Source organism: Nicotiana sylvestris, chromosome 6, assembly GCF_000393655.2.
Source record: "Nicotiana sylvestris chromosome 6, ASM39365v2, whole genome shotgun sequence".
Taxonomy (NCBI): Eukaryota; Viridiplantae; Streptophyta; class Magnoliopsida; order Solanales; family Solanaceae; genus Nicotiana; species Nicotiana sylvestris.
In genome coordinates this window covers 207,312,670-207,338,324 of record NC_091062.1, presented here as the reverse complement: position 1 = coordinate 207,338,324, position 25,655 = coordinate 207,312,670, and the positions used below count along the sequence as shown (strand labels likewise).

The window sequence follows — 25,655 nt, the reverse complement described above, 5'->3', positions numbered from 1 at the left end:
GTCTACTACGGGCAGTTGTATCAATAAAGAATGGCCCGTGCCTACAACAAGAAAGTGCGACCTAGAAACTTTGAAGTGGGGCAGCTTGTTCTAAGCCGTATTCTCCTGCATCATGAGGAAGCAAAAGGAAAGTTCGATCCAAAATTGGAAAGGTCCGTACATTATAAGAAAATTGTTACCAAAAGGGGCATTGTACTTGGGAGACATTGAAGGAAATGATCCCGAAACAACTATCAATGCGAACGCGGTCAAAAGGTATTATGTTTAACCCTTTTGCGATACTAATATTCTCCGATTGGGATGACGAAGGCTTTCATTCTCACTACCCAAACTCTGCAAACCCTTTTGAGACAATTACTTTTCTTTGATTACCCTCTTTGAAACTCGAAAATATGTATAAAAGGAGCAAAACAAAACAGAAAAACAAAAGAAAAATAAAAAACAAAGTTTCCTGAACTATGTTCGACTTGATTCCGAAAGGATACATAGGCAGCCTCTCACTGGGGTTCAGTCACACCAAAACAAAAATCCACATTCCCTAAAAGTTGAAACTGGGCAGAAATTACAATGATCCGGCAATAGCTTTTGCTTGAAATATTCCAAAGTTGCAATTCAATCCAAATTCTTTTTGCCCCAAATCCTATTCAAGTCCTTCCGGCCAATCGTTAAAGATATTCAAAATTGGAGGACATGGTTACGTGGAACTGATACAATCAAATGAGAAAAATAAAATGAGAGAGTCATATGGGTGAAAACCCACATGGGCACCATAGGGCGATGGTAAGTAGAGAAATTGAGAATGAGAGAGTCTTGTTAATCAAAACTCGTAAAGAGCACTATTAGGCGATGGTGAGAAGAGAAATGAGAGAGGTCAGTTGGTGAAAACCCGCAAAGAGCAGCACTGATCAAAAAGGGGATCCTTACAACCATTAGTATTGATAGAGTCCTGGCAAGGTTTCTCAGTTTTGAGATATGGGTTATGATGGGCTTATGAAAGTTGGATGGTTTACAGAGATCGGGTATCCAGTTCAAGAAGCATGTCATGTCCATTGAAGTCTACGTGCACTCCAGATAAGTCTTTCTTTCCTTTCCCCAAAAGGAACACCTCCCGTTTAAATTTATTATCCTGTCCGTTGTTTACTTTTTCTTAAATCCCTTTCGGTCTAATTCTGCTCCGAAACTAATACAAAGAAAAGATGGCAAGATTGGTTTACAGGGTTTTATTTGACAAAAGTCCAATATGCAAGAAAGGCACCTAGCCTCAGCAGGAGCATCAAATCGATCTCGACTGGCCATGATGGTCGATGCTTCAGAGTCAAAAACTCTTGAAAAGAAAAAAAATCAAAGTCAAATGCCCGTAAAGGCAAAATAAGGTGGAAAAGGCCCAAATCCCACATGGGTTAGTCATTATGTAAAGTTTGGGAAGTGTCAAGACCCCTGGGATTTAAAAATGAAACCGATTCCCAAAGAGCAAGCAAGCAATGAAGATCTTTATTGAAAGAGTTGGGCCAAGATCAAGTAATTGAAACAATCAGGGCCACAAAACTAACTACCGTTTCAAATTGACAAATTGTTCTTTGTTTGAAAAACAGGGGAAAATAGGTGCAATTCAATGCAACCTTGTAAGAAGCAGGTGCGATAAAAGCAAAGTAAGCAGAGATCAAAATGGTTATACAACAAAAGTCAACCCAAAAGGGAACTCTCCTCCAAATTCTTTATTCATTCTCCTAAACAAAGTGAAAAGTGAAATCAAAAGAAAGAAAAGAAGAAAAGTTCGAAGCCATAGTAGTATAGGGTTACCAACCCCTAACTTCCACTTTTCCAACATAGGGTCCCACTCCCTAGTTGATGCCGGCATAACCCGATGACTTTTCCAACATAAGGTCCCACTCCCTAGTTGATGTCGCCATAACCCGATAACTTTTCCAACATAGGGTCTACTCCCTAGTTGATGCCGGCATAACCTGGTGACTTTTCCAACATAGGTTCCCACTCCCTAGTTGATGCCAGCATAACCCGATGAGTTTTCCAGCATACGGTCTCACTCCCTAGTTGATGCCGGCATAACCCGATGAGTTTTCCAACATAGGGTCTCACTCCCTAGTTGATGCCGGCATAACCCGATGACTTTTCCAACATATAGTCCCACTCCCTAGTTGATGTCAGCATAACCCGATGACTTTTCCAACATAGAATCTCCACTCCCTAGTTGATGCCAGCATAACCTGATGCCAACATAGGGTCACCATTCCCTAGTTGATGATTTTCCAACAATAGGGTCTCCAATCCCTTGTTGATTTCATTTTGGACATAGGGTCTACACTCCCTAATCTCTTTTTCTCAAGGATATACAATACTGATTTTATCACGTTCAATAGTGAAGTAGTATAGAGTTTTGGTTACAAATAACTCACAAAATTTTCCTAGTGAAAACTGGGGCAGAAAAGTTTGTTCTTTTATTTGTTTGGTGTCTGAGCAGGTTATACCTCGAGGCATAGGGTTCAAGACGACCAAAAGAAGAAATCTCAATCCAGAATAAAAGAAAAAAGAAGAAATGAACTCAAAATATAGAATCGGAGAAAAGATGTGGACTGCTCAAGACATGATTGAAGTTACAAGCTTGGCATGATCCGCCTTGATCCGAAAAGCTGAAGAAGAATGAACCAGCACTTGCAGCTAACAAAGCATCAAGATTTAGATCAGAGTGTACAGGAAGAACCAGCCAAGAACCAAGATCCAACTTCAGAAGGTTTATAGATAGGGATCTTGTAACTCATAGTTGATCGGCTTAGTTAGTTTAGTTTTTTATTTTCATTTGGTGTAATAAGGTGCTCAACAAACAGAAATAGTAGCAATAGCAGTGAAATCACAGCTTTTCGATAGTCCCAACTACCAAAACTTCCAGAACTACACTAACTAGATTCCTTTACAACCAAGGGTATGTAGACAACCTCCGAAGCAAGGTTCGGTCCAACCTTTTCAAAAGCTTCTCATGGAGTATCCAAACGGGCCAAAATCGCTCGTAATTGCTCATTTTATCTTTGCCCGAAAACTCTTCATGTTTCCAAGCAAAGAGGGGCAGCTTTGAGCATGAGATTTTTGCCCGACTAGAAATACTCCTACATAAATTAAAAATAGGTTTTTCTAAATTGTTTTTAGTTTTATAAGATTTTTGTAGTATTTCTTAATTAATTATTTGCATTTTTGTGTACATTTAATATTTTTAAAATCATAGAAAAATACCAAAATATCAAATCATCATTGCATGACATTTTTAAGTTTTAATTGCATTTAAAATTTAAATTGCATAAGTTAATTACATTTTATTAAATAAAAGTCATAAAATTATCATGGTCTTGTCTACATTTTAGTTTTATTAACTAGTGTTAAAATTAGTGAAAATAGGTAATGATAATTTTATAAAATGGATTAATTTAGAATCAAAAATTTGGATTTCATTTAGTTTATCTAAGGTTTTATTAAGAATTAAAATAATAATAATAAGTAGAAGAAAAGAAAAAACAAAATTAGGATTTCATTTTTGTTTGGGGTTCTGATTTTGGGCCACCCAAAATAAATTCAGTGGCTCAATTCCATTTTTTATTCAATTTCGCCCAAACCTAAACCTCCCCATACCCGGTCCAATATTTCCTCACCTAAACGACGTAGTTACACGCCAAAACTACGTCTTTTCAACCTTTCCATCCCCTTAAATGACCAGACCTAATCTCTGCCTCATAACCCACTCCCAAAATCAGTTAAACTTAGTTCACCCTAATCCCAATCTCTCTCAAGACCGCCATCCCCTTCCGCGGTCCTCCGCCGCCCGGAAATTGTCTCATGGCGGAGGACTACCTCCAAAATCCCTTGAATTTCAACCACATAACCCCCATCATCGTCTCATTCCAATTCCACTGTTAATTTCTCCAAAAAACTACTCATTTTCTCCGAATTATAGATCTAAGAATAAAAATCCAAACTTTTTGCTTTTCTTTGATTTTTTCCTAATCTGGACCTTATTTCTTGATGAAACCTACTTGAATCCACTACTCTCAACATGAGGAGTTGATTATTTGTAGGATAACTCATTTCATAGTTGGTTGGATTCCGGGCATTTAACCTTTGAGTGTCCAAAATGTCTTGAGCCTTTGCCTCGTCTCTTTCTTGGCATGTTTTGAGGATTGTAACATGAAGCACTAGCTGTAGAAGAAAGTCTGTCTAGTGTTCATGTTACAATTCCCACCATTGGCCAAGATTCTTGTTCGCCAGAGTTCGAATCGATTCGTTACTGCTTTTCTCCGGGATATCGAAGCTTTTGGCGATTTAATGGGTATACCTCTCCTCTTATTTCCATAACCCCTCATGTCATGACAAATTTATGTCTAAAAGTTTTTTTCTGGTTCATGATTGATTCATCAGTAGTAATAGCTCAATAATTAGATTTAATTGCATTGGTTAATGTATCGTCTTTTTGGATGCATCATTAATCTATTTTTCTAGTTAATGAAAGTTTTGTTTGTTTAAATCTTCACAGAATTGTTTCTGTTTATTGGGTGGGTTCAGATTTGGGTCTATTATTGCAGGAGCCCAAGTAAAATATTGGGCTTATGGGTTAAGCGGCCTAGAGGTCTAATATCACTTAAGGTAAATGTCAGAATAGTAAAAAAGGGTAATTACAAGGGTACTACGGGGTTCAACTTAGACAGGGATTGAGATAATCTTATCTTAACAAATGGGAAGCTTCTAGATAAAGGCTGACAGGGATTATTTTGGAAAAAGAGGGGGAAATTCTGTGGGCAGGGGTTGAAGTGAATTAAAATGAAAGTTTAAAGGGTACATTTGAATGAGGAAAAACAGATTTTGTTGCTTAATTCTCCTCTATAAAAGATCCCTCTTCCATTCATTAGGGTAAGAAAAAAAGGGAAAAGAGATAGTCAAACGACAGAAATCAAAAAAAAAATTCTAAAAAGGGTTTTCTTCAGAAATTTTGAGCTTTCTTTGGTTCTCAAGTGTTTTCTTATGTTTCAGAAGTTTGAGCAGATTCTTGGGTTTGTTTATTGCTGGTTTTTGCTGCTGAATTTTTACCTTTTTGACTTCAGAATCTTGTTGGGTTTATCCAACTAGTTTTCTGCACTTAGGTATGTTTTATATTCTGCAATCACTCAACTTGAATTGATGAATGCAAACCTAGTGTTTTAAATGCTCTATCCCGTGTTTAGTTTGCTTGTTTGTTATTGATATCCATGAATCCTTTAGATGTGTTGATGTTCTTTCTTTACTAGCAACGTGTTGAACATTTCTACTTAGCCTAGTTCTGTATATGAATGAATTCAAAATCAGCTTAATTGCGGTGAGTAGTGTATGCCTACTGATCTAATGAAGTTCAGAAGGTTGAGTTGGTTGGTTTGATCACAAGTTGTTCAAATCCATCTAATGAGTAGACTAAATCAATGAAGTTGGCTCATGTGATTCTGTAGCTGCATTGTCAAGGAAGCAGTATAACAAATGTATATGTTTTTAAATTCTTTTTAGCAAGAATTGTAAAGTTATTACGATGCACACAAGGTTATCTATGTAGTAGACCCCTTTGAGTTTAAAATATCAGTTTCTTCTTGTTAAATTTATTGATTTGCTAAGGCATAGTTAATTTGTAATATCAAAGTGGATGAAGATTTCTTTTGTAAAAATCTGTTAAGTTCTCTGCATTTCATGTAATGTATGTATTGGGCCTGGCAGGACTACTTTCTAGGCCTTGATGGAATTCAGTCCTGTTTCTAAAATGCTATCACATCATGGGCTTCATCTCTTAGCCAAATTCTATTTGTATTTGAACCTGTTAGAGATTTTTTTGGCAAGAACAACCAAATGTCAGTTCAATGATGTACCGTTAAATTATTGAAGTAAGTAGAATTCTTATAATTAGAGTTATTAAGTAATCAACGCTAGGTTGTTAATTATGTACTTGACTCTTATATACTCATCCACAAGTCATTTTCGTGATCCTGAGACTTCCAATAATCTCAAAATAGCTTAGGAAATAATCATAAACATCGTAGTTGACTTTAGACGCGATTAATAAATTATTATGGTCATGGGTACGGTTCCCGTGGCATGGTCACGATACCTAATTCTCAAATTTGGGTGCACATTTCATGTGACCCGACCACAACTTCGAATAATAATAAAATAAATATGTTGTAAATCGCGGGTGTATTTCATGTGACGCGGTTTGCAATGTGTACCAAAACAACAAGTGTACGACAATCATGACTTGTTCCAAAAATAACTCCATAAATAAATAAAAGCGGTTATAAAGTTAAAAATGCATAATAGGTTTAAAACATGTGATTAATCAGATATTTAGGCCAATTATTAATAGTTGAGCGACCGTGCTAAAATCACAGAACTTGGGAGTGCCTCAGACCTTCTCCCGGGTTAACAGAATTCCTTACCCGGTCTTCTGTGTTCGCAGACCAAAAATAGAGTCAATTTCCTCGATTTGGAATTTAAAATAAACTGGTGACTTGGGTCATCATAAATTATCCCAAGTGGCGACTCTGAATAAAATAAATAATCTCATTTCGATTAATGTCACTTTAATTGAAAAAACTCCCTATTATTTATATCCCCTTCGGGAAAAAGGAGGTGTGACAGTCGAAAGATGTGATTGCTAAATTAATGGACAAGAAGAATGAATCAAAAATTAGCAGATCCATTCGGCCTCAATCAAGGAAATCAGATTACAAATCAAGGAGCTATTGCCAGCAAATATTCAGTATCCTTAATTAAGCTCAATCAAAGGCTTGGTTGTCTCATGAATGAAAGTTGTGACAAGGAAAGTCACGATCGAATCCGGCCCTTCCCATGAGCAGGATTTGATGAGGCACCCCTTGGGTTAAATCCTTTTAAAGATCTCGTGCCTCTATTTTTGGTCAAGGCTCAACGGCTCTTTCCTCTCCTATAAGAAGTTTGCTAAGATCAAATAGAAGACTTGTGCAACTACACATATTATTTTCTAAGTCTCTCTACTTCTTAGCCTAGACACTGTAATCCTTAGTTTATCAGTGTCTCGAAAGATAGGAAGAGTTAGAATACAAAAGAGAGTTGTGTCACTGTTCAAAATTCATTGTTGCTATACTTCGTTGGTGGTGAACAAATCAAAACCATCTGTATTGTAATACTTTCAAAATCTAAAGGGAACCCTGGTGACCCAAGAAAAACTGGATGAAAGTACCACACCGATACCAAACTAGTATAAGATCGCTATGTGTCATTCTCTTTCCATTTGCTTTTATTTTACATTCTGCTATCAATCTAGTCAACTAAAATTTTGGGACTCAATGAGATCTACAGTCAAGTGAGAAGCAATGTACTACAGAGAAGGCCAGTTCTAATAGTAAATCAAGCTTATGTAGTAGCTGTATAAGAGGAGAGTCAAAGAACACTAGATGTTGTGGAACCAAACAAGGAACCGCTGACAATGCTTGCAGGAAAGGGTCAGATGTTCAAAGGCAAGAAACCAGGGCTTATTTGTGAGCATTGTGGTTATAAAGGTCAATTGAAGGAGAATTGATACAAAATAATAGGCTATCCTCCAGATTTCAAAAGCAAGAAGAAAGGGCAACTAGGTACATATAAACCTTTTGCTAATAATGCAACACAGATGTAGGTATTTAAACCAGAAATCAGCTACAAGGAAACTATCTCATAGCAAAGCAGTACAAATAGTTGGTAAACCTGTTGGAGAAAACTTCACTAGAAGAAAGGAGTACAGGACCATCAGAGTTATCAGGATCTTCAAACATGGCAGGTATTATGTCATTGATGTCTAGTGTATCAAATATATGTGTATATGATTGGTTAATAAACTCAGGTGCATCACACCGCATAACATTTTGCAAAAATGTATTGGATTCCATTAGACCTATAGAGGGACAAAGTAGTTATAAAGTGCAAACACCTACAGGAGATAGATCTGAAATCACACATGCTGGAGATGCCACAATCTTAGAGAACCAGAAAATTATGAATGTTTTGTATGTGCCAAACTTTAAGTTCAACTTGCTCTTAGTGTCCAAGCTGACTAAGGATTTATGTTGGTCTGCATGTTTTTTCCTTGATTTTTGTGTATTTCAGGGACTATACAGTGGCAGGGTGCTGAGAATTGGTAAAGAAGATAGTGGACTTTATATACTTAGTAGAGGAGATGTTGTTGCTACTGGTTCATTTCACAAAGAAGGGATAATAACCACACTATGGCATCAAAGTCTAGGACATACCTCTACACATGCTATGCAACACTTGCCTGATTTGAAGAACAAAGTGAAGCTAGAGATGCAAAAGGACTGTTAGATTTTCCCTTTAGCTAAACAAAGTAGACTGAAATTTTCTATAAGTAATAGTAGTTCAAATTGTGTATTTCAATTAATGCATGTTGATGTATGGGGTCCTTACAAGGTAGCAATCTATGATAGAAAATAATATTTTATCACTTTGGTTGATGACTATAGTAGATATACCTGGACTTGTTTGCTGAAATCAAAATGTGAAGTTCTTGTTGTATTGAAAGATTTCCTTTCCTCGGTAAAAAACCAGTTTGGTGTAATGGTTAAGACATTGAGAACAGACAATGGCACAGAGTTTTTCAATAATCAGTATAGTAAGTTGTTCAATTCACTTGGGATTGTTCATCAAAGCAGTTGTCCATATACTCCGCAACAGAATAGAGTAGTGGAAAGAAAACACAGGCATATCTTGGATATGGCTAGAGAACTCAAGATTCAAAGTAATATGCCAATCAGATTCTGGGGAGAATGTGTTAGAACAACAATATACCTAATCAACAAGATACCCACACAGGACTTAAATAAAATATCTCCTTATAAATTGATATATGGTAAACAACCAAGTATAGATCATTTGAGAGTGTTTGGTTATTTATGTTATGCTAGTACCCTACCTAGAGGAGATAAGTTTGCTCCTAGAGCAAGAAGGGCAGTAATGATAGCGTATTCAGAGACACAAAAAGGGTACAAACTATTTGATTTGGAATCTAACATTTTCTTTGTCAGTAGGGATGTAACCTTTAGAGAAGATGTTTTTCCTTTTTAAGGTGAAGAAGCTTGTCAAGAGGATTTGTTCATTCTTGCACCAGTAGACATGAACACTAATGCACTAAGAATATATGGTGATGATGTTTCTGTTGCAACTTAGGAAGACTTAAGCAATGGAAGTTTGGAGGAGAAGGAAATCCCTGCTACTCTCCCTCAACCAAGCCACACATCAATAGAATCATTATATGCATATCTGGATGAGTCAGCAAGAGTAAATATAGATATTCCAAATGCATTAGAAGATGTTGTAGCTGAACCTCTAGCCATTATGGAGAAAACTGAAGCAGATTTGCAAGAGCAACAAGCAGCAACTCAACAACTGCAGTCATTTGAACTTGTTAACAATGCAGAAGCTCCTACTCTTAGGAAATCCACCAGAGGCACAAAACCAGTAATTTGGCTCAAAGACTATGTTACTGGCTGGAAGCCATCAAGACACATTGCCTATCCAATCTCCAATTATGTCAACTACACACATTTTCCAGAACACTGCCAAGCATACCTCACCAGTTTCTCTGCCTTCACATAACCAAAGACTTTTTATGAAGCCTCTACAGATTAGAAATGAATTAACGCTATGCAAGAAGAAATTCAGGCACTTGAAGCAACAAAACTTGGGAGATAGTATAGTTGCCACCAGGAAGAAAGCAATTGGCTCAAAGTGGGTGTACAAAATCTAATACAAGGCAAATGGTGAGGTTGACATGTTCAAGGCACGCTTAGTGGCTAAGGGCTATACAAAATAGGAAGGTCTTGACTACCATGAGACCTTTTCTTCTGTTGCAAAAATGGTCACAATGAGGACTGTTATTAGCCTTGCAGCCTCTAAAGGTTAGAAATTATTCCAAATGAATGTAAACAATGCATTTCTGCAGGGTGATCTTTATGAGGAGGTATACAAGGATTCCATAAGCATGGGGAGTCTTAGGTTTACAAGTTACTTAAGTCTCTTTATGGACTCAAGCAGGCATCAAGGCAGCGGAATATAAAGCTGACTACTGCTCTTACTAAGGCATGATACATGCAAAGTGCCTATGATCAGTCTTTGTTCAGAAAGAAGTCTGGAACAGACTTGGTGATCATCTTAGTATATGTGGATGACTTGATGATTACTGGGAGTAGCAGTGATATGATAGATGGAGTTAAAAGGACATTACATAAGTCTTTCAAACTCAAAGACTTGGGAGAACTAAGGTATTTTTTGGGAATTGAAATCATGAGATCACACAAAGGAATACTAACAAATCAAATAAAGTATCCACTAGAGTTTATATCAGAATTGGGAATCAGTGGTGCAAAGTCTGTAAGTTCACCCCTTGAGAAAAATCAAAATTTTATTACTATTGACTAGGATAAGAATGTAGGACTCAAAGGAGATGAGGAGCTGACAGATATTGGAGGATATCATAAGTTAATTGGGAATTTGATCTATTTGATCATAACCATGCCTAATATCTGCTTTGCAGTACAACTCCTAAGTCAATTTATGCAATATCCAAAGCAATCACACTCAGAGATCAGTGACAGCCTATGTTATTGAAAAAGGGATCATTATAAGAGATTTCAGCCTATTGTGATTCTCACTGAGCATCATGCCCATACACCAGAAGATCAGTGACAGGCTATGTTATTAAGCTTGGTGAATCACTGATTTTCTGGAAGTCCAAGAAGTACCAGACAGTAAGTAGAAGTTCTCCAGAAGCAGAGTATAGAAACATGTCAACTGTTAGTGCAAAATTGATATGGCTAGTTGGATTGCTGAAGGAATTTGATGTGTCATTACAGATGCTAGTTAAGGTTTTTTGTGATAGCAAAACAACTTTACAAATAGTTGCAAATCCAATCTATCATGAGCGGGCAAAACATATAGAGATTGTTGCCATTTTGTGAGGGAGAAGATAAAAATGGATTGATATCCACTCATTATATATCTACAAGAGAATATATAACAGACATGATGACCAAGGGCCTTGGAGTTAGCTCAACATCAGATGTTGACGTTCAAAATGGGAATGTTCGATGCTTTCCGTTCTCCAGTTTGAGGAGGGGGCGGAGGGGGTAGGTATCAAGAACATTAGATAGAGTTAGTTAGTTAAGAAACTAATTGAGGGACCTAAGTGTAGACAAAAGAACTTTGAGGGTCATATTATTAGAGGGGTGTGAAGGGCACGTGATTTTGTTATACAGAACAGTGCCCTCCACAATTTAGTTATCATTTTTCTTCTTCTACTAAAGCAAAAATGCTCTCTTTTCTCTTCACCTCTTCTCTTCATTTTTTCTTCTTGATTTCGTGAGATTTAACTCTAGATTCAATTGCATGCTATAAAACTTAGATTAATAGAGTATAGATTTAACAAATTGACACCTAGTCACATATAGCGAAATAAATTGTATTATGTACATAAAAAATTCTGTTAGGTACATATAAGTCAAAAATTACTTTTTACGTATGTATATTAAATCTTGAATAACTTTAACAGAATTTCTGATTTCTCCCCTGACCACTTTATTTCAAATGGGAAACGATAACATTGGGTAAATAAGTGTTGTCATGAAAAAGACGAACGGTAAACTCAACAGAAAGCCTCCTTTTCTGTGCACCTTACCTTCCCTACCTTCAGCAGCCTTCTAAAGCAAGTATAGCTTTTATTTATGGAGTACATAATTAAAGCATTTATAGCTTTATAACTATGTGAGGAAGACAAAGTCAATAATGCACGTATCCTGGCAAGAAATACGCCACATACGCATAAAATTAAAGCCAACATGTACTATTGTTTTTTCCGAACCAGCTCTTTGACTACTGATTTTAGGAACAAGTTTATGTTGCCTTTCTGCTTGCGTTTAAGGATTGATATATATCTGTAAATGTCATGTCTGTTATAAATAGAATTCTATTTAAGGTGAATGTCTATATTTAGAGAGATTCTAGGGTTTATTGCTTGGTGGCTAAGCTATTCTCTCTCTATAAATAGAGGGTTCTATTCCATTGTAATTCATCCCATATCAATAAGAATTCTCTTCTCTCTACTTTTCTCTGCAACACTCTTCTTTTATTATTTCATAACACGTTATCAGCACGAGACTCTAGCCAATTGAGTAGAAGATTTGAGATTGAGCATAATGATTGTCAATTATTCTATGAATTTCCTTCATGATTAAATTCTGGATTTAGGGTAAGTATTTTACTTTTCTCTTTCAAATTCTTGACATTCTATAATTTGATTTTAAATACAAGCAAAGACGATAAATTTTGATTGCAACTCTAATAGAGTTTGAAAGATATTATAACCACCCAAAGTGGTAAAATTTCTATGCCTTGCCATGATCAAATTCATGTATGATCGTGGGCAAAGAATTGAAAACCCGTCCCATTGAATTTGCTCCATTCCCATTCCCTTTAGAGAATGTAATAGCAGTATGTGATAAGTCTGAAAGAAGACAAAATTATTACTGTGAATGTATCAATGGATGTGGACGTGACAATAGACAAAATTATAATCGTCATCATTATGGTAATGAGAACAATAAGGATTCTCAAAATAATCATTCACTTTGTGAAAGTAATATTTGTCATCGATTTGACATGAGATTTTATAAAGCACATATAGATGATTATGGTCCATTCATGATGTGAATATGACAACATAATACATATTCATTCTTGGAAGAATATGAATGTGCTAGTGGTAGTGAATATACCACACTCACCTCTAGAAGGAGGTTTGAGATGATATAAGAAAATAATGTCATTATTATGGCATAAATAGTCATCGGTCACGTACCTATTGCACACCAAAATATTTTGGTAATGCGATTATTATAGAATAACATAATGCAAGAAACATATCTTGCATATAATTTTGACCATAACCATAATGATATAACTTTCTCTTTAAAAGAGATATTCACCATTGATGCTGATGAATATGTGGTAGTACAAAATTAATTGAGAACTCTGCAAGAGCCAATTATACTATTTTGGAGAAACACAGTTGATTACCAATAAGGTATTGTGTTGTAGTAAGTCTCAAAGAAACTTATTCAGTTTCCAAAGTACACGTAAAAGTAGTTGATTATATTGAGACTATAAATAAAGGAAAGATTTAATATCTTCTATTACTACAACTTGTAGCGGGGTAATATGTATGTGAAAAGTTACCCGCTTTATTCTTCAGTTTGTACTACACAAATAAAAGAATGCCACAATAAAGTAGAACTTTATTGATATAAAACTCATATCATAATAAACTTGGAGTTTATTGATATCCAGTTGGCATAGCTGGTTTAGTCATATCAATTTAAGTATGATGTGCAAAAATAAAAGAGAATTCAAATGAGTAAACATTAAAGAACTAGAAAGTTCTTTACGAATTCTCCTAGATTGCTTGTTCTCATTAAATAGTAGACCAACTAAAATTGGGATTGAATCCCATAAACGCTGAAAATATCAAAAGTGAATATGGGCCCATTCGCTTGCCATGTATACCACATAAGATGCATCTATGAGATGGTTACATGTACGATTATTATTAACCTGCAACATGGTGTTTGCGAGGTAACTTGCTCAATAATTTGATTTATAGCATAATTTCTAGATTTTATATTCAAGAAAGTTTATCTTGATAAGTTGGTTTACATCACAGTTGGTTTAGCAAAATAATTTATTGAGTGCCTCCACTTAATAGCTAAACTATTGCTTATGAGAACAAAGTTACCTATATCAGTTTGTATATTACATTCTCCCCTCACAAGTGGTTCGGGGTCAGGAACCAAATAATTCCGTCTTATTATTATTGATGTGCGGTATATATTTTGATTAGCACCATGACACACAAAGATGGGCTCTCAAAGTTGAGGAAGCAAGTTAGTTTTTCTAACATGAGGGGGAAACATGATAAACATTTGATAAAAAGTTACTTGGAATTGATTATCATTTGTATATCTAGATCCTCAAATACGATAATATGAACTTGAAGTTCATAAAAGATAATTCATCTGCAATATATTGCAAAGTATGTTAGACGCATTTGCTGACCCAAAGAAAGTAACTATATTCTCATTGCAAATACTCATATTAAGTCCTAGAAGGACAAAGTCTATGGTACGCTTAAAGCATATAGACAAATCGGTTTCAAATAAAACTTCTTGATAAAGAAGATGAGCAAATGATCAAACTGATCATAAAAGGAGGCAAGTGATCTAGAAGATCACATGACATAATACTTCATAAAATCTCATGAGAGATTCAGGTACCTGAATATATGAATGAAGAGATCTCTATGTTATGTCTTTATGAAAAATTATTGGAACCGATATAAAATGTTCGTCGACGACATCTATCATAGCGCTAAGTATAGATAGGGATCTTAAGGTTGTCGAGACAGATACAAAAATATGGGCCAAATAGACGATACACAATTCAAATAAAATTGGTTTAATATGAAAGACATGTTGTTTTGGACATGTAGTTCAAATACTTGAAAGTATAAAGTCAATTGTATGTGCAATCAGTTTCCGATATCTTATATGTCTAGCATGACATAAAAACTTGATATGCATCTACAGTCTATTATATGGCTTATATGACTTAACTTATATGACAATCCATGAAGGATTTAAGTCGCTTAAAGCATATACAATTCTTGGTCTTGAAGTACCACATCCTAAGTGCAATTTGTGCACATATGTATCTTGCTATAACTATAAGCATGATAATGTGATAGCGAGAATACCTCTACGGAGATATTGAAAAGACCATTCTACGGAAGTTTATGAAGACATTACATCTCTATCAAGAATGATGATTTCAAAATGTAATATATTCATTCAAGTTAATATGGTTGATTTGTTTATCAAGTCTCTACCAAAAATCGTTTTGAAGATGGTGCATAAGATTGGAATGCAAATGCTTAAAGATGTGAATTAATGCTCTCATCAGAGGGAGTTAATGCGCGTTGCACTCTTTTTCCCTTACAAGGTTTTTCCCCATTGGGTTTTCCTTGCAAGGTTTTTAACGAGGCAACCAAAAAGCGTATTGTTAGATATGTGTACTCTTTTTTCTTTTCTACAATTTTTTTCCCATTGGGTTTTATTAAGTTAAGGTTTTAACGAGGCACATTATCTGTTGAATAGACATTCAAGGGGGAATGTTATAAATAGAATTCTATTTAAGGTGAATGTCTATATTTAGAGAGATTCTAGGGTTTATTGTTTGGTGGCTAAGCCAATCTCTCCCTATAAATAGAGGGTTCTATTCCATTGTAATTCATCCCATATCAATAAGAATTCTCTTTTCTCTACTTTTCTCTGCAATACTCTTCTTTTTCTTTTATTTCATAACAATGTCTTATTTTCGGGCAGAGGTGTTAATAGATATTTAAAAATCGACTCAACCTATCGAACCGTATTGTATCGAGCCGATTTTTAGGTGTCTTTTAATAAAATTGTAGTTTTTTATATAAATTTATAACGGTACCGATAATTAGGATAAATTTTTAATTTTATGAAAATAAACCGAAAAAATACTGAACCGGGTATCGAATAAAGTTATATGTTTTAATTTATATATTAAGTTTAATAATAATAAAGCATTAAAATTTTCTTTGGGACTTGGAATTATGAAAATGGGTACGAGCCAATAAGTAATTAAAAATCAAAATTCTAATTCCCAGACCTATTATGTTACTTCTATTGAGACAAAATTATTTCTAACATATTCACTAGCAAGCCACAAGGTATTCTAGCGATTATGAGTAGCAAACTACAATGTATCGAATATATTTCCTTGTGTATAATTTATATTCATCTATTTTAATATGTAATCTTCTATAGACTTTATTCTTGAGTCTCAACTTGGTTAATATCTTTTCACTTGTTAGCTTTATATTTTCTTTGTTTTTACTTAGTTTTTTTTACAATGCTGTAGAATAGTTGATGGATCTACACTTTGGCTATTTTTCATGTTTTCTAGAGAGTTTTGCTAAGTCGTATAAAAGTACGTATATTATTGCATTATACTATTGATTTTTACATGACATTTAAAAATTACCGAAAATTAATCGAACCTTACTGATACCGAAAAGAAACCGACATGATTGATATGGTTTCAAAAAGTCAAATTTGATTACACATAAATAACCGAAACATTAATATGGTACAAATTTTATAAAATAACTGACCGAATCAAATCATTGACACTCCTGTTTCTGGGTCATGTTTTTCCATCGGAAATAATTTCTCTTTAACGTTTTTGTTCAGGTAATTAATACTGTATTTCTTTTAACTGATAGTTTAGCACTGGAAAAGGTAATGTGAGTTCCAAATACCAATTAGCCTCAAATTTGCAATTAATCCAAGTGAAAGGGGAGGAAAAAATGGCGAATTTGTTTGACGAGTGACAATGACTTAAAAGACTTCTCCTAAAGCTGGATCTAGAAAATCAACACCTCTTCCTTTAATAATTGAACCAATAAAATATGGATACAACTCCTAATATCTGTGGTCCGTGCCCCCAAACGTGTCTAACTTTAACATTAACATAAACATTAATATAGAATACTTCACTGCATTCTCTTCCTCTATATGAAGGCTCCTATATATAGACCTCTCATATATTGTTTCCGCATAAACTCACATCTCTACCAACTCTCTCTCCTTACTTCTTAAGTGAAGAAACAAAAATCCACAAACCAAAAAGAAGTCTGCACCTGATATATACTACTTGTATACAGAGAGAATGGATCAAAATGTACCAGTAATGGCAAAAAAGTTCTGGAAAATAGTTCGAGTAGCCTTTTTCATGCTGAGGAAAGGGTTATCAAAGAGGAAACTAATGTTTGATCTCAGCTTATTAATGAAGCGTGGCAAAATTGCTAGCAAAGCCGCCATTCAAAACCTCATGTTCCACCATAATAATAATAATAATACCTACGGCCACCAATGTCCTTCCTCCACCTCTTCTTCCAAAGAGTACTACGAATTCAGCTGCAGTAACAGCCCTGCTTTCCACCTTCCCTTTAACCTCAACAAGCGCAGTAAGCACAGTCATCACCATGCACCTGCAACTGATGACGACGTTTTAATGGTGAACGCGGCCGTGTTGAAGGCGTTGGAGATGATTCAGAGTGGAACGGCGTCGCCTGCTTTGCCTGGATTTGGGAGAACTCCTACGGTGAGGCAATTAAGGGTAACTGATTCGCCGTTTCCTCTTAGAGATGGAGAGGGTAACAGTCAGGTGGATGAGAAAGCTGATGAATTCATTTCAAGATTCTACAGAGATTTGAGACGAGAAGCTTCTGCTTTTGCTTAATGTTTGACGCTTTTGAGAATTCATGCATGTGGTTATTGTATTGGGAAAAAACTGAGTTTATATTAAAGATGATTTGGCATGATACGTGGATTAGTTAAATGGTCAAAGCGCAGCAATTGACTAAGAGGCACGGATGGAAACAACCACGAAAAGAAGAATTTAAATAGGCACGAGACGACGTATAGATACGAGTCTCGTACCAATTTAAATTATTTACAGCCAACGGATTAGAAGGCATTGAAGGCAAAGATCTGATGACAGAAAGGAGTCCAAATTCATTATTAAATACTTGATACGTTACAAAATTGGTATTTAATAGGAATGATTGTATAACGGCTTATTTAATGTCATTTATTACTCATGATTATATCATTAAAGCTGAGGCTTCATTCCTTTACCTAGAATTATCTATAAAAGGAAGAAGTATCATCATTTGTAAGGACACAGAATACTATTGAGAATTTATTGAAATACACATCTATTTGTTTTTACCATCGTTCTCAAAAGTATTTTATTTTTGTCTCCTGATTATCAGTAACCCGAATTTCTTTTTAGCTTTGACCAAAGACTCAGATTTTTGGTTAAACAAATTGGTTCCGTTACCGGGAATCTGATAATCTTTCCTTTTAAGCTATATCTTATCTATTGTCGTCACCATGTCAAACAACAACGCCGACAACAATAGTAATAACACATTGGGAAACCATGAGAATCAAATACATCAAAATCAAGATAACGTGGTTCCCTCTCCTCTAAATTCACCACGTCAATCTCGTGAAGGCACTCCTGTTACTGAATCCCGTGCTGATCAACAAGAGCAATCTGAACATTTTGAAGGAGTTACAACTGAAGCTTTGCAAAAGCTAATTGATGCACAGGTCGGCAAAGCTCTTCAGGCACTTGTTAGTCGATTGCCTGCTGCGCCACCTACACCAACTCCTAATAATAATACATTGGAGAACCCCCGTTCTGGTCTTGATAATTCTGGAAACGGAGCAACCCCCAGTGAACCACAAGAAGGGGGACCAGGTAATTTAAATAATTCGTATTTGCAAAATTTAGTACTAACCTTGCAGAAACAGCTTAAGGAACAAAATGAGCGTATTGAACAAATCCCTGGAGTTCCACCTGTAATAAAAGGAGTAGACATGGACAAATACTCACAACAACCATGGAAGCCTAGTGCTGCTCCCCTTCCAATTCCGAAAAAGTTCAAAATGCCTGACATCCCGAAATATGATGGTACTACAGACCCACGTGACCACGTGACTGCATTTACAACCGGCGTAAAAGGCAACGACTTGACCAAACAAGAAATTGAATCAGTATTGGTCAAGAAATTTGGAGAAACACTCACCAAGGGTGCATTAACCTGGTATTCTCTTTTATCTGAAAATTCTATTAATTCTTTTGCTGAGCTTGCAGATTCTTTTATTAAAGCACATTCGGGAGCACAAAAGGTTGAGAAAAGGATGGAAGATATTTTCAAAATCAAACAAGGGGATTCAGAGTTGCTTAGAAACTTCGTTGATAGATTCCAGCGTGAAAGAATGACTCTACCTCGTGTGCCTGACAATTGGGCTGCTATAGCTTTTGCAAGTAATTTAAATGACAAAAGTTCTGAAGCCACGAGACGACTCAAAGAAAGTCTTCGAGAATTTCCTGCAACCACATGGAATGATGTTTACAACAGGTATAGCACGAAGCTGCGAATCGAAGAAGATACAGTACCTAAGCTCCATCATGAAGAAAGGGACGGTACCCGAAGGTCAGAAACTGAAAAAAGATCAGGTAAAAATAGGTACGATCCATATATGGGACCCGTAGGAAAGGACCCACGGTCGAAACAAGATAGCCAGCAATATGATCAAAAATCGAGGAACCGGGATTCTGCCTCTTCTTCAAAGTTCAGGAATGATCGGAACAGACAAGAATCACGAGATGATGACAGAAGTTTAAAGGCACGATTCAGTGGATATAATTTTAATGTCTCTACCTCCGAGCTCGTAGCTGTTTTAAGAAGCATGGGAGATAAGGTACGATGGCCAAAAGAGATGCGGTCAAATCCAAGTAGACGCAATCCGGATCATTGGTGCGAATTTCACAACGATCACGGGCACAAAACTTCAGAATGTAGATTCCTGCAGAGTGAAGTGGATCATTTATTGAAGCAAGGGTACCTCACTGAGTTATTTAGTGAGAAAGGAAAACAAGCTTATATGAAAAACAGACAAGAGCCACCACAACCTCCTTCACCCAAGAGGACAGTGAATGTCATAAGCGGGGGAGAGGACATTCACGGCGTAACCTACACAGCCTCCAACAAGGTTTCTAAGGTAACAATTACACATGGGAAACGGGTGCAGAAGGTCCTTGAAAATGAAAGTATTTCGTTCGATGACGCAGATACCGAAGGAGTGACAACTCCACATAATGACGCACTGGTAATATCTTTACTTGTACATGATACTAATGTAAAACGAGTTTTGATTGATCCAGGGAGTTCTGTAAATATTATATTACTAAGGGTACTACGAGAAATGCAAGCTGAAGACAAAATGATACCCAAGGCGCACACCTTGTCAGGCTTTGACAATTCAAGTGTAGTAACAAAAGGTGAGGTATTTCTAACAACTTTTGCTATGGGTGTTGTGAAGGAAACTAAATTTCAGGTAGTTGATATGGAAATGGCCTACAATATGATCATGGGGAGACCATGGATACACGATATGGACGTTGTCCCATCAACTCTACATCAGGTTATTAAATTCCCATCACCATGGGGAATTTGCCAAATTCGTGGGGATCAGCAGATGGCTAAAAGTGTCAACGCTGTAACAAGTACGAGCGCCGAAAATAAAGAAAAGTAGCAATTACAGGAAACAGTTGAAGGTAAAAAAGATCAAACTTCAACTGAACAGGAAAAGACGGATTTGGACTCAAGACCTGACACAATTCAAGAACCTGAAGAAAATGAAAGCATCAAAACGACAATTGAAGAGCTTGAGGCAGTGATGTTATTTGATCAATGGCCTGAACGGAAGGTTTATGTCGGGGCCAATTTAAGCACGAACATGCGAGGTATGATAATCGAATTTTTAAAAGCTAACTTAGACTTCTTTGCTTGGTCCCACGCTGACATGACAGGGATACCACCAAATGTGATGACTCACAAACTCAATGAGGACCCTTCTTTCACACCAATAAAGCAAAAGAAACGGGAACAAGGTGCTTTCAAGAACCAGGTAATTCAGGATGAAGTCCAAAAATTATTAAAAATCGGATCAATCCGTGAGGTAAAATATCCTACTTGGTTAGCTAATACGGTGGTCGTACCCAAGAAAAATGGTAAGTGGCGTGTTTGTGTAGATTATACCGATTTAAATAAAGCCTGTCCAAAAGATTCCTTTCCCTTACCGCATATAGACCAACTAATTGATGCAACCGCAGGTCATGAACTTTTAAGTTTTTTAGATGCATACTCAGGATATAATCAAATTAAAATGGATCCTGGTGATGAAGAAAAAACTTCTTTCATCACAGACAGGGGGACTTACTATTATAAAGTAATGCCCTTTGGCCTCAAAAATGCTGGGGCAACCTATCAAAGGTTGGTCACCAAAATGTTCCAAGAACATTTAGGGAAAACAATGGAGGTATATATAGACGATATGCTCGTCAAAACCCAGCAATCTCATGATCATATTTCTCATCTATCTGTTACTTTTGAAATTTTGCGAAAATTTAATATGAAACTCAACCCAGAAAAATGTGCATTTGGAGTTGCATCAGGTAAGTTTTTGGGTTTTCTTGTTTCTAATCGTGGTATTGAAGTGAATCCTTCTCAGATCAAAGCAATAGAAGAAATCCCGGATATACTTACTAATAAAAAGGAAGTACAAAGATTAACGGGAAGAATTGCAGCTTTGGGGAGATTTATTTCCAAATCCTCGGAAAGGTGTTTTAAGTTTTTCTCTGCACTTAAAAAGCAAGATCATTTTGAATGGAATGAAGATTGTCAACAAGCCCTTAGAAATTTGAAAGCTTATTTGTCAAAACCACCGTTGTTGGCAAAACCGAAGGTGGGGGAAAAACTTCTCATTTATCTGGCCGTATCTGAAGTCGCAGTAAGTGCTGTTTTAGTCCGCGAGGACCAAGGTAAACAATCTCCTATTTATTATGTAAGTAAGTCCTTATTGGAAGCTGAGACACGATACCCACAGCTAGAAAAATTAGCATTAGCTTTGATCATGACATCTAGAAAGTTAAGACCTTATTTTCAATGTCATCCCATTGTTGTAGTTACTGCTTTTCCGCTTCGAAATATTTTGCATAAACACGAACTTTCAGGAAGATTAGCAAAACGGGCTATAGAACTAAGTGAGTATGAAGTTATTTATCAACTCAGGACCGCTATAAAGTCTCAAGTACTAGCTGATTTTGTGGCTAATTTTAGCCAGGGGATGCATTTAGAAGCAGAAAAAGAATTACTAGTTTTTAATGGTGCGAACCCGGGGACTTGGGTTTTATATACTAACGGTTCATCTAATGTAAAAGGGGCAGGCCTAGGAATAGTCCTCGTACCACCTGCGGGTGAGACCATTAGACAGGCTATAAAATGTCATTCTATAACTAACAATGAAGCAGAGTATGAGGCTGTAATTGCAGGTTTAGAATTGGCACGAGAACTCGGCATAACACAGATTATAATCAAGAGTGATTCTCAACTCGTGGTTAATCAGATGCTGGGGACTTATACAGCCAGAGAGTCACGAATGCAAGAATACCTCGCAAAGGTACGGGAGTTAATAAAGCAATTCCAAACTTGGAAAGTAGTGCAGATCCCAAGAGATGAGAATGTAGAGGCAGATGCTTTAGCAAACCTTGCATCCGCAGCAGACGTGGCAAACAATACAGATGCTTCAGTCATACATCTATTTCATTCCGTTCTTGAATCTGATAAAAACGAGGTAAATTTTAATCATCTAACATGGGATTGGAGAAATGAAATTGTTGCCTTTTTACAGCACGGAACCGTGCCTAATGACAAAGGAAAGGCTTACGCGCTTCGCAAAAAAGCTGCACGATATTGTTTATATCAAGGAAATCTTTATCGAAAGATGTTCGGCGGACCACTAGCAAGGTGTCTCGGACCCTCTCAAACCGAATATGTCATGAGAGAAGTACATGAAGGACATTGTGGGAATCACGCAGGAGGACGGTCACTGGTAAGAACGTTAATTCGCACAGGATATTATTGGCCTAAGATGGAAGAAGAGGCAACCAGTTTCGTGTCCAAATGTGATAAATGTCAAAGGTACGGCAATAATATGCACAGACCAGCTGAGTTACTACATCCTGTTTTAGCCCCTTGGCCCTTTATGAAATGGGGAATGGATATCGTAGGTCCACTTCCACAAGCAAAAGGTCAGGTAAAATTTCTACTTGTACTTACAGATTATTTCACTAAATGGGTAGAAGCAGGGGCATTTAAACAGGTACGAGAAAAAGAAGTTAAAGACTTCATATGGCGAAATATAATATGCCGCTTTGGAGTACCAAAGGAGATCGTGTGTGACAATGGACCACAATTTATTGGAGCACAAGTTACAGAATTTCTTCGAAGTTGGCAGATCAAAAGAATAACGTCTACGCCATATCATCCAGTGGGGAATGGACAAGCAGAATCAACTAACAAAGTTATTATCAATAACTTGAAAAAGAGGTTACAAGATTCAAAAGGTAATTGGCCTGAGGTGTTACCTGGAGTACTATGGGCTTATCGTACAACGACCAAAACAGGCACTGGAGAAACACCATTTTCGATGGTTTATGGTACGGAAGCCTTAATTCCAGTTGAAATAGGTGAGCCAAGCACACAATACGATCAGGCAACGGAGGAATCTAATAATGAAGAGATGCGGGTTAGCCTAGATTTACTTGAAGGAAGAAGAGAAGCTGTTTTGATAAGGATGGAAGCACAAAAACAAGTAATAGAACGATATTACAATAGGAAAGCACGCCTCAGATTTTTCAAAATTGGGGACTTCGTGCTTAAAAAGGTGTTCCAATCTGCAAAAGCTGCTAACTCAGGAAAGCTAAGTCCAACATGGGAAGGACCATACAAAGTCCGTGGCATTGCGGGAAAAGGAGCATACCAGTTGGAAACAATGGATGGTAAAGTTTTACCCTCACATTGGAATGCTGTCCACTTAAAAAGATATTACTTTTAAGAAAGTACCTACGGTCAGGTATCATCATGTTAAAATTTCTCTCTTGGTTTATTAATATTTTACTAACGATTTTAGATGCTAGGCAAAATATCCTAACTCGTGCCAAATGATGAGTCACAACCTGCAAGGCAAAATGGAGTATTCTTAAATTCCTAGCCCAGGGTTACAATTAATCTGATGGAAATACACACGAGTTAGGCAGTCTTCATCTATAATCGCACCGTCGAGTCCCGTATATCTTTCTGTTTCAGGAAAAGGGCCAAAGTAAAAGAAATAAACAAGTGCTCGAGGCTTCATACTTCACCGCTCAAACACTTGGGGGACTACATATTATACACAGAATATGTGTAGAGAAACAGATACGAGTATCGAACAAAAATCGGCCACAAAGAAGCAAGTGTTGAGAAAAAGTTACGAAGTCTTCAACATTCATGAGAACAACAGAGTCATCTCTCAAACTCATAAACAAAGTCACCTCTCAAACCCTTCTTAATATGTAAAGATAGGGTCATGACTATGTACTGAAACAGGTTATGAAGAAAAACCTTGTTTATTTTATGTTATTTACAAATCTGTTACAAGAAAAACAGTTACGAGAAAGTTGTAGATGTATTGTAATACATGTAACAGTCAAACACTTGTTAAAAGTTTATGAATAAAAACTTGCCAAAGTTGTTTCATACAAAACGTGTGTTTTCCTATTTCTTTCATCGTATTATAACACCATTATGAAGTTGAGACGTCTTCTTCATTAAGTGTCGATAAAATAAAAGGGCCCTCTTTTATAAGCCTCATGTTAATAAGTCATGAGAAGAATCATAAAGCATTTTCAAAGGATAAAAATGCTAAACTATTCTATAAGTCCTAAATAAGTAAGGTAAAGGCAAGAATAGAACACATTGAAGTACTAACGAAACTTCTTAATATAATTAAAAAGATTAAGTAGAAACTTAGTCAATAAAGGTTTATACAAGTGCCCCATTATGATAACTGGGGACTTTCACCAAAAAATCCCTTAAAAACTAAGGGATAAAACCATCATCCAATTGAAGGGGTTAGCACATCCGAAGTTGCAATATTAATTTCACTTTCAGCCACAGGCACGGTGGCAACTTCTGAAGAAGCGGCAACATGAACGGTTTCAGCTGAAGCAGGAATTGTAATCCCAATTGTTGCAGTATTCACTTCTTCATATAAAAGTTCTTCTGTTCCAGGAACTTCAAGTGCAGGAGAAGGAGTATCAGTAGACTGTTGGCTTTTCTCGATGGTATCTACGACTTTGACCAGTTCAGACTGCAAGTCAAAACCTTCTTGAGCAGCTTCCGTCAAAGCATCACGACGAGATTTCAGGAAAGCCCAACTCACTTCTATGTTAAAATTTTCCTCTAGAAGTCCATATTCCTTTTCCCACATAGCAAGATCGTTTTTTAAGATTTGATATTCAGCTAAATGGGAATCAAGGGAAGCTTCAAGAGAAGCATGAGAACTCTTCAAGGCATGAATCTCGTCAGAAGAAGTCTGTAAGTCAGCCTGAGCTTGAGTCAAGCTTTGCACTAACTCTCCTGCATATTCTTCCTTCCTAGCCAAAAGTGCCTTCAGCTCCCTAACTTCTTCACTAGCCCTGGATAATTGTTCTGACAAAGAGCATTCCAAAAGCTCTTTGTCTCTTTTCAATTGGCTTGAAGAGGCTTTGACAGTTGCCAGTTCAGAAGTTAAACCACGGTTTTGCTGCTCCAGGAGATTTTTATCTTCTTGCAACTCCTCTATGGTCCCTTGAGCATTTTCGAACTGCTCTTTCCAATTGGTAGCTTCAAGCTGGGCTTCCCTAGCTATTTCTTCAGCCTCGTGGACAGTCTTTTCAGACTCACGGGCTTTTCTTTCCAATAGGGAAATTCTTCCCATTAATTCCGTGCCAATAAGGTTAGCCTACAGAGATAACTCATAGAAATGAGAGGTTGAAGATAATTAAAAAAAACTTGTTGGTAAAAAGAAAAAATA

General features: G+C 36.5%; 2 protein-coding genes across 2 annotated transcripts; both read left to right on the top strand.

The window, feature by feature from the left end:
* The first annotated feature begins 30 nt into the window (after nt 1–30).
* LOC138871979 (uncharacterized) lies at nt 31–11,003 on the top strand. The gene is made up of 9 exons (XM_070149908.1): nt 31–152; nt 7,670–7,810; nt 7,923–8,031; nt 8,137–8,347; nt 8,570–8,817; nt 9,214–9,504; nt 9,989–10,041; nt 10,143–10,307; nt 10,721–11,003. Exons 1-9 carry the CDS (start codon nt 31–33, stop codon nt 11,001–11,003), a joined length of 1,623 nt encoding a protein of 540 aa, XP_070006009.1.
* A 5,747-nt stretch (nt 11,004–16,750) lies between these two features.
* On the top strand, nt 16,751–17,442 carry LOC104231985 (uncharacterized). The gene has a single exon (XM_009785077.2). It carries the CDS (start codon nt 16,852–16,854, stop codon nt 17,422–17,424), a length of 573 nt encoding a protein of 190 aa, XP_009783379.2. The 5' UTR covers nt 16,751–16,851; the 3' UTR covers nt 17,425–17,442.
* Nucleotides 17,443–25,655: the final 8,213 nt, after the last annotated feature.

What these genes read in the sequence shown, in the direction of transcription:
- LOC138871979 (XM_070149908.1), top strand. Translation starts at nt 31, where the DNA reads ATGGCCCGTGCCTACAACAAGAAAGTGCGACCTAGAAACTTTGAAGTG. An exon ending in TTCGATCCAAAATTGGAAAG is followed by an intron (nt 153 to 7,669) that starts GTCCGTACATTA and finishes ACACAGATGTAG; the next exon opens with GTATTTAAACCAGAAATCAG. An exon ending in TCAGATTCTGGGGAGAATGT is followed by an intron (nt 8,818 to 9,213) that starts GTTAGAACAACA and finishes GTTGCAACTTAG; the next exon opens with GAAGACTTAAGCAATGGAAG.
- LOC104231985 (XM_009785077.2), top strand. Translation starts at nt 16,852, where the DNA reads ATGGATCAAAATGTACCAGTAATGGCAAAAAAGTTCTGGAAAATAGTT.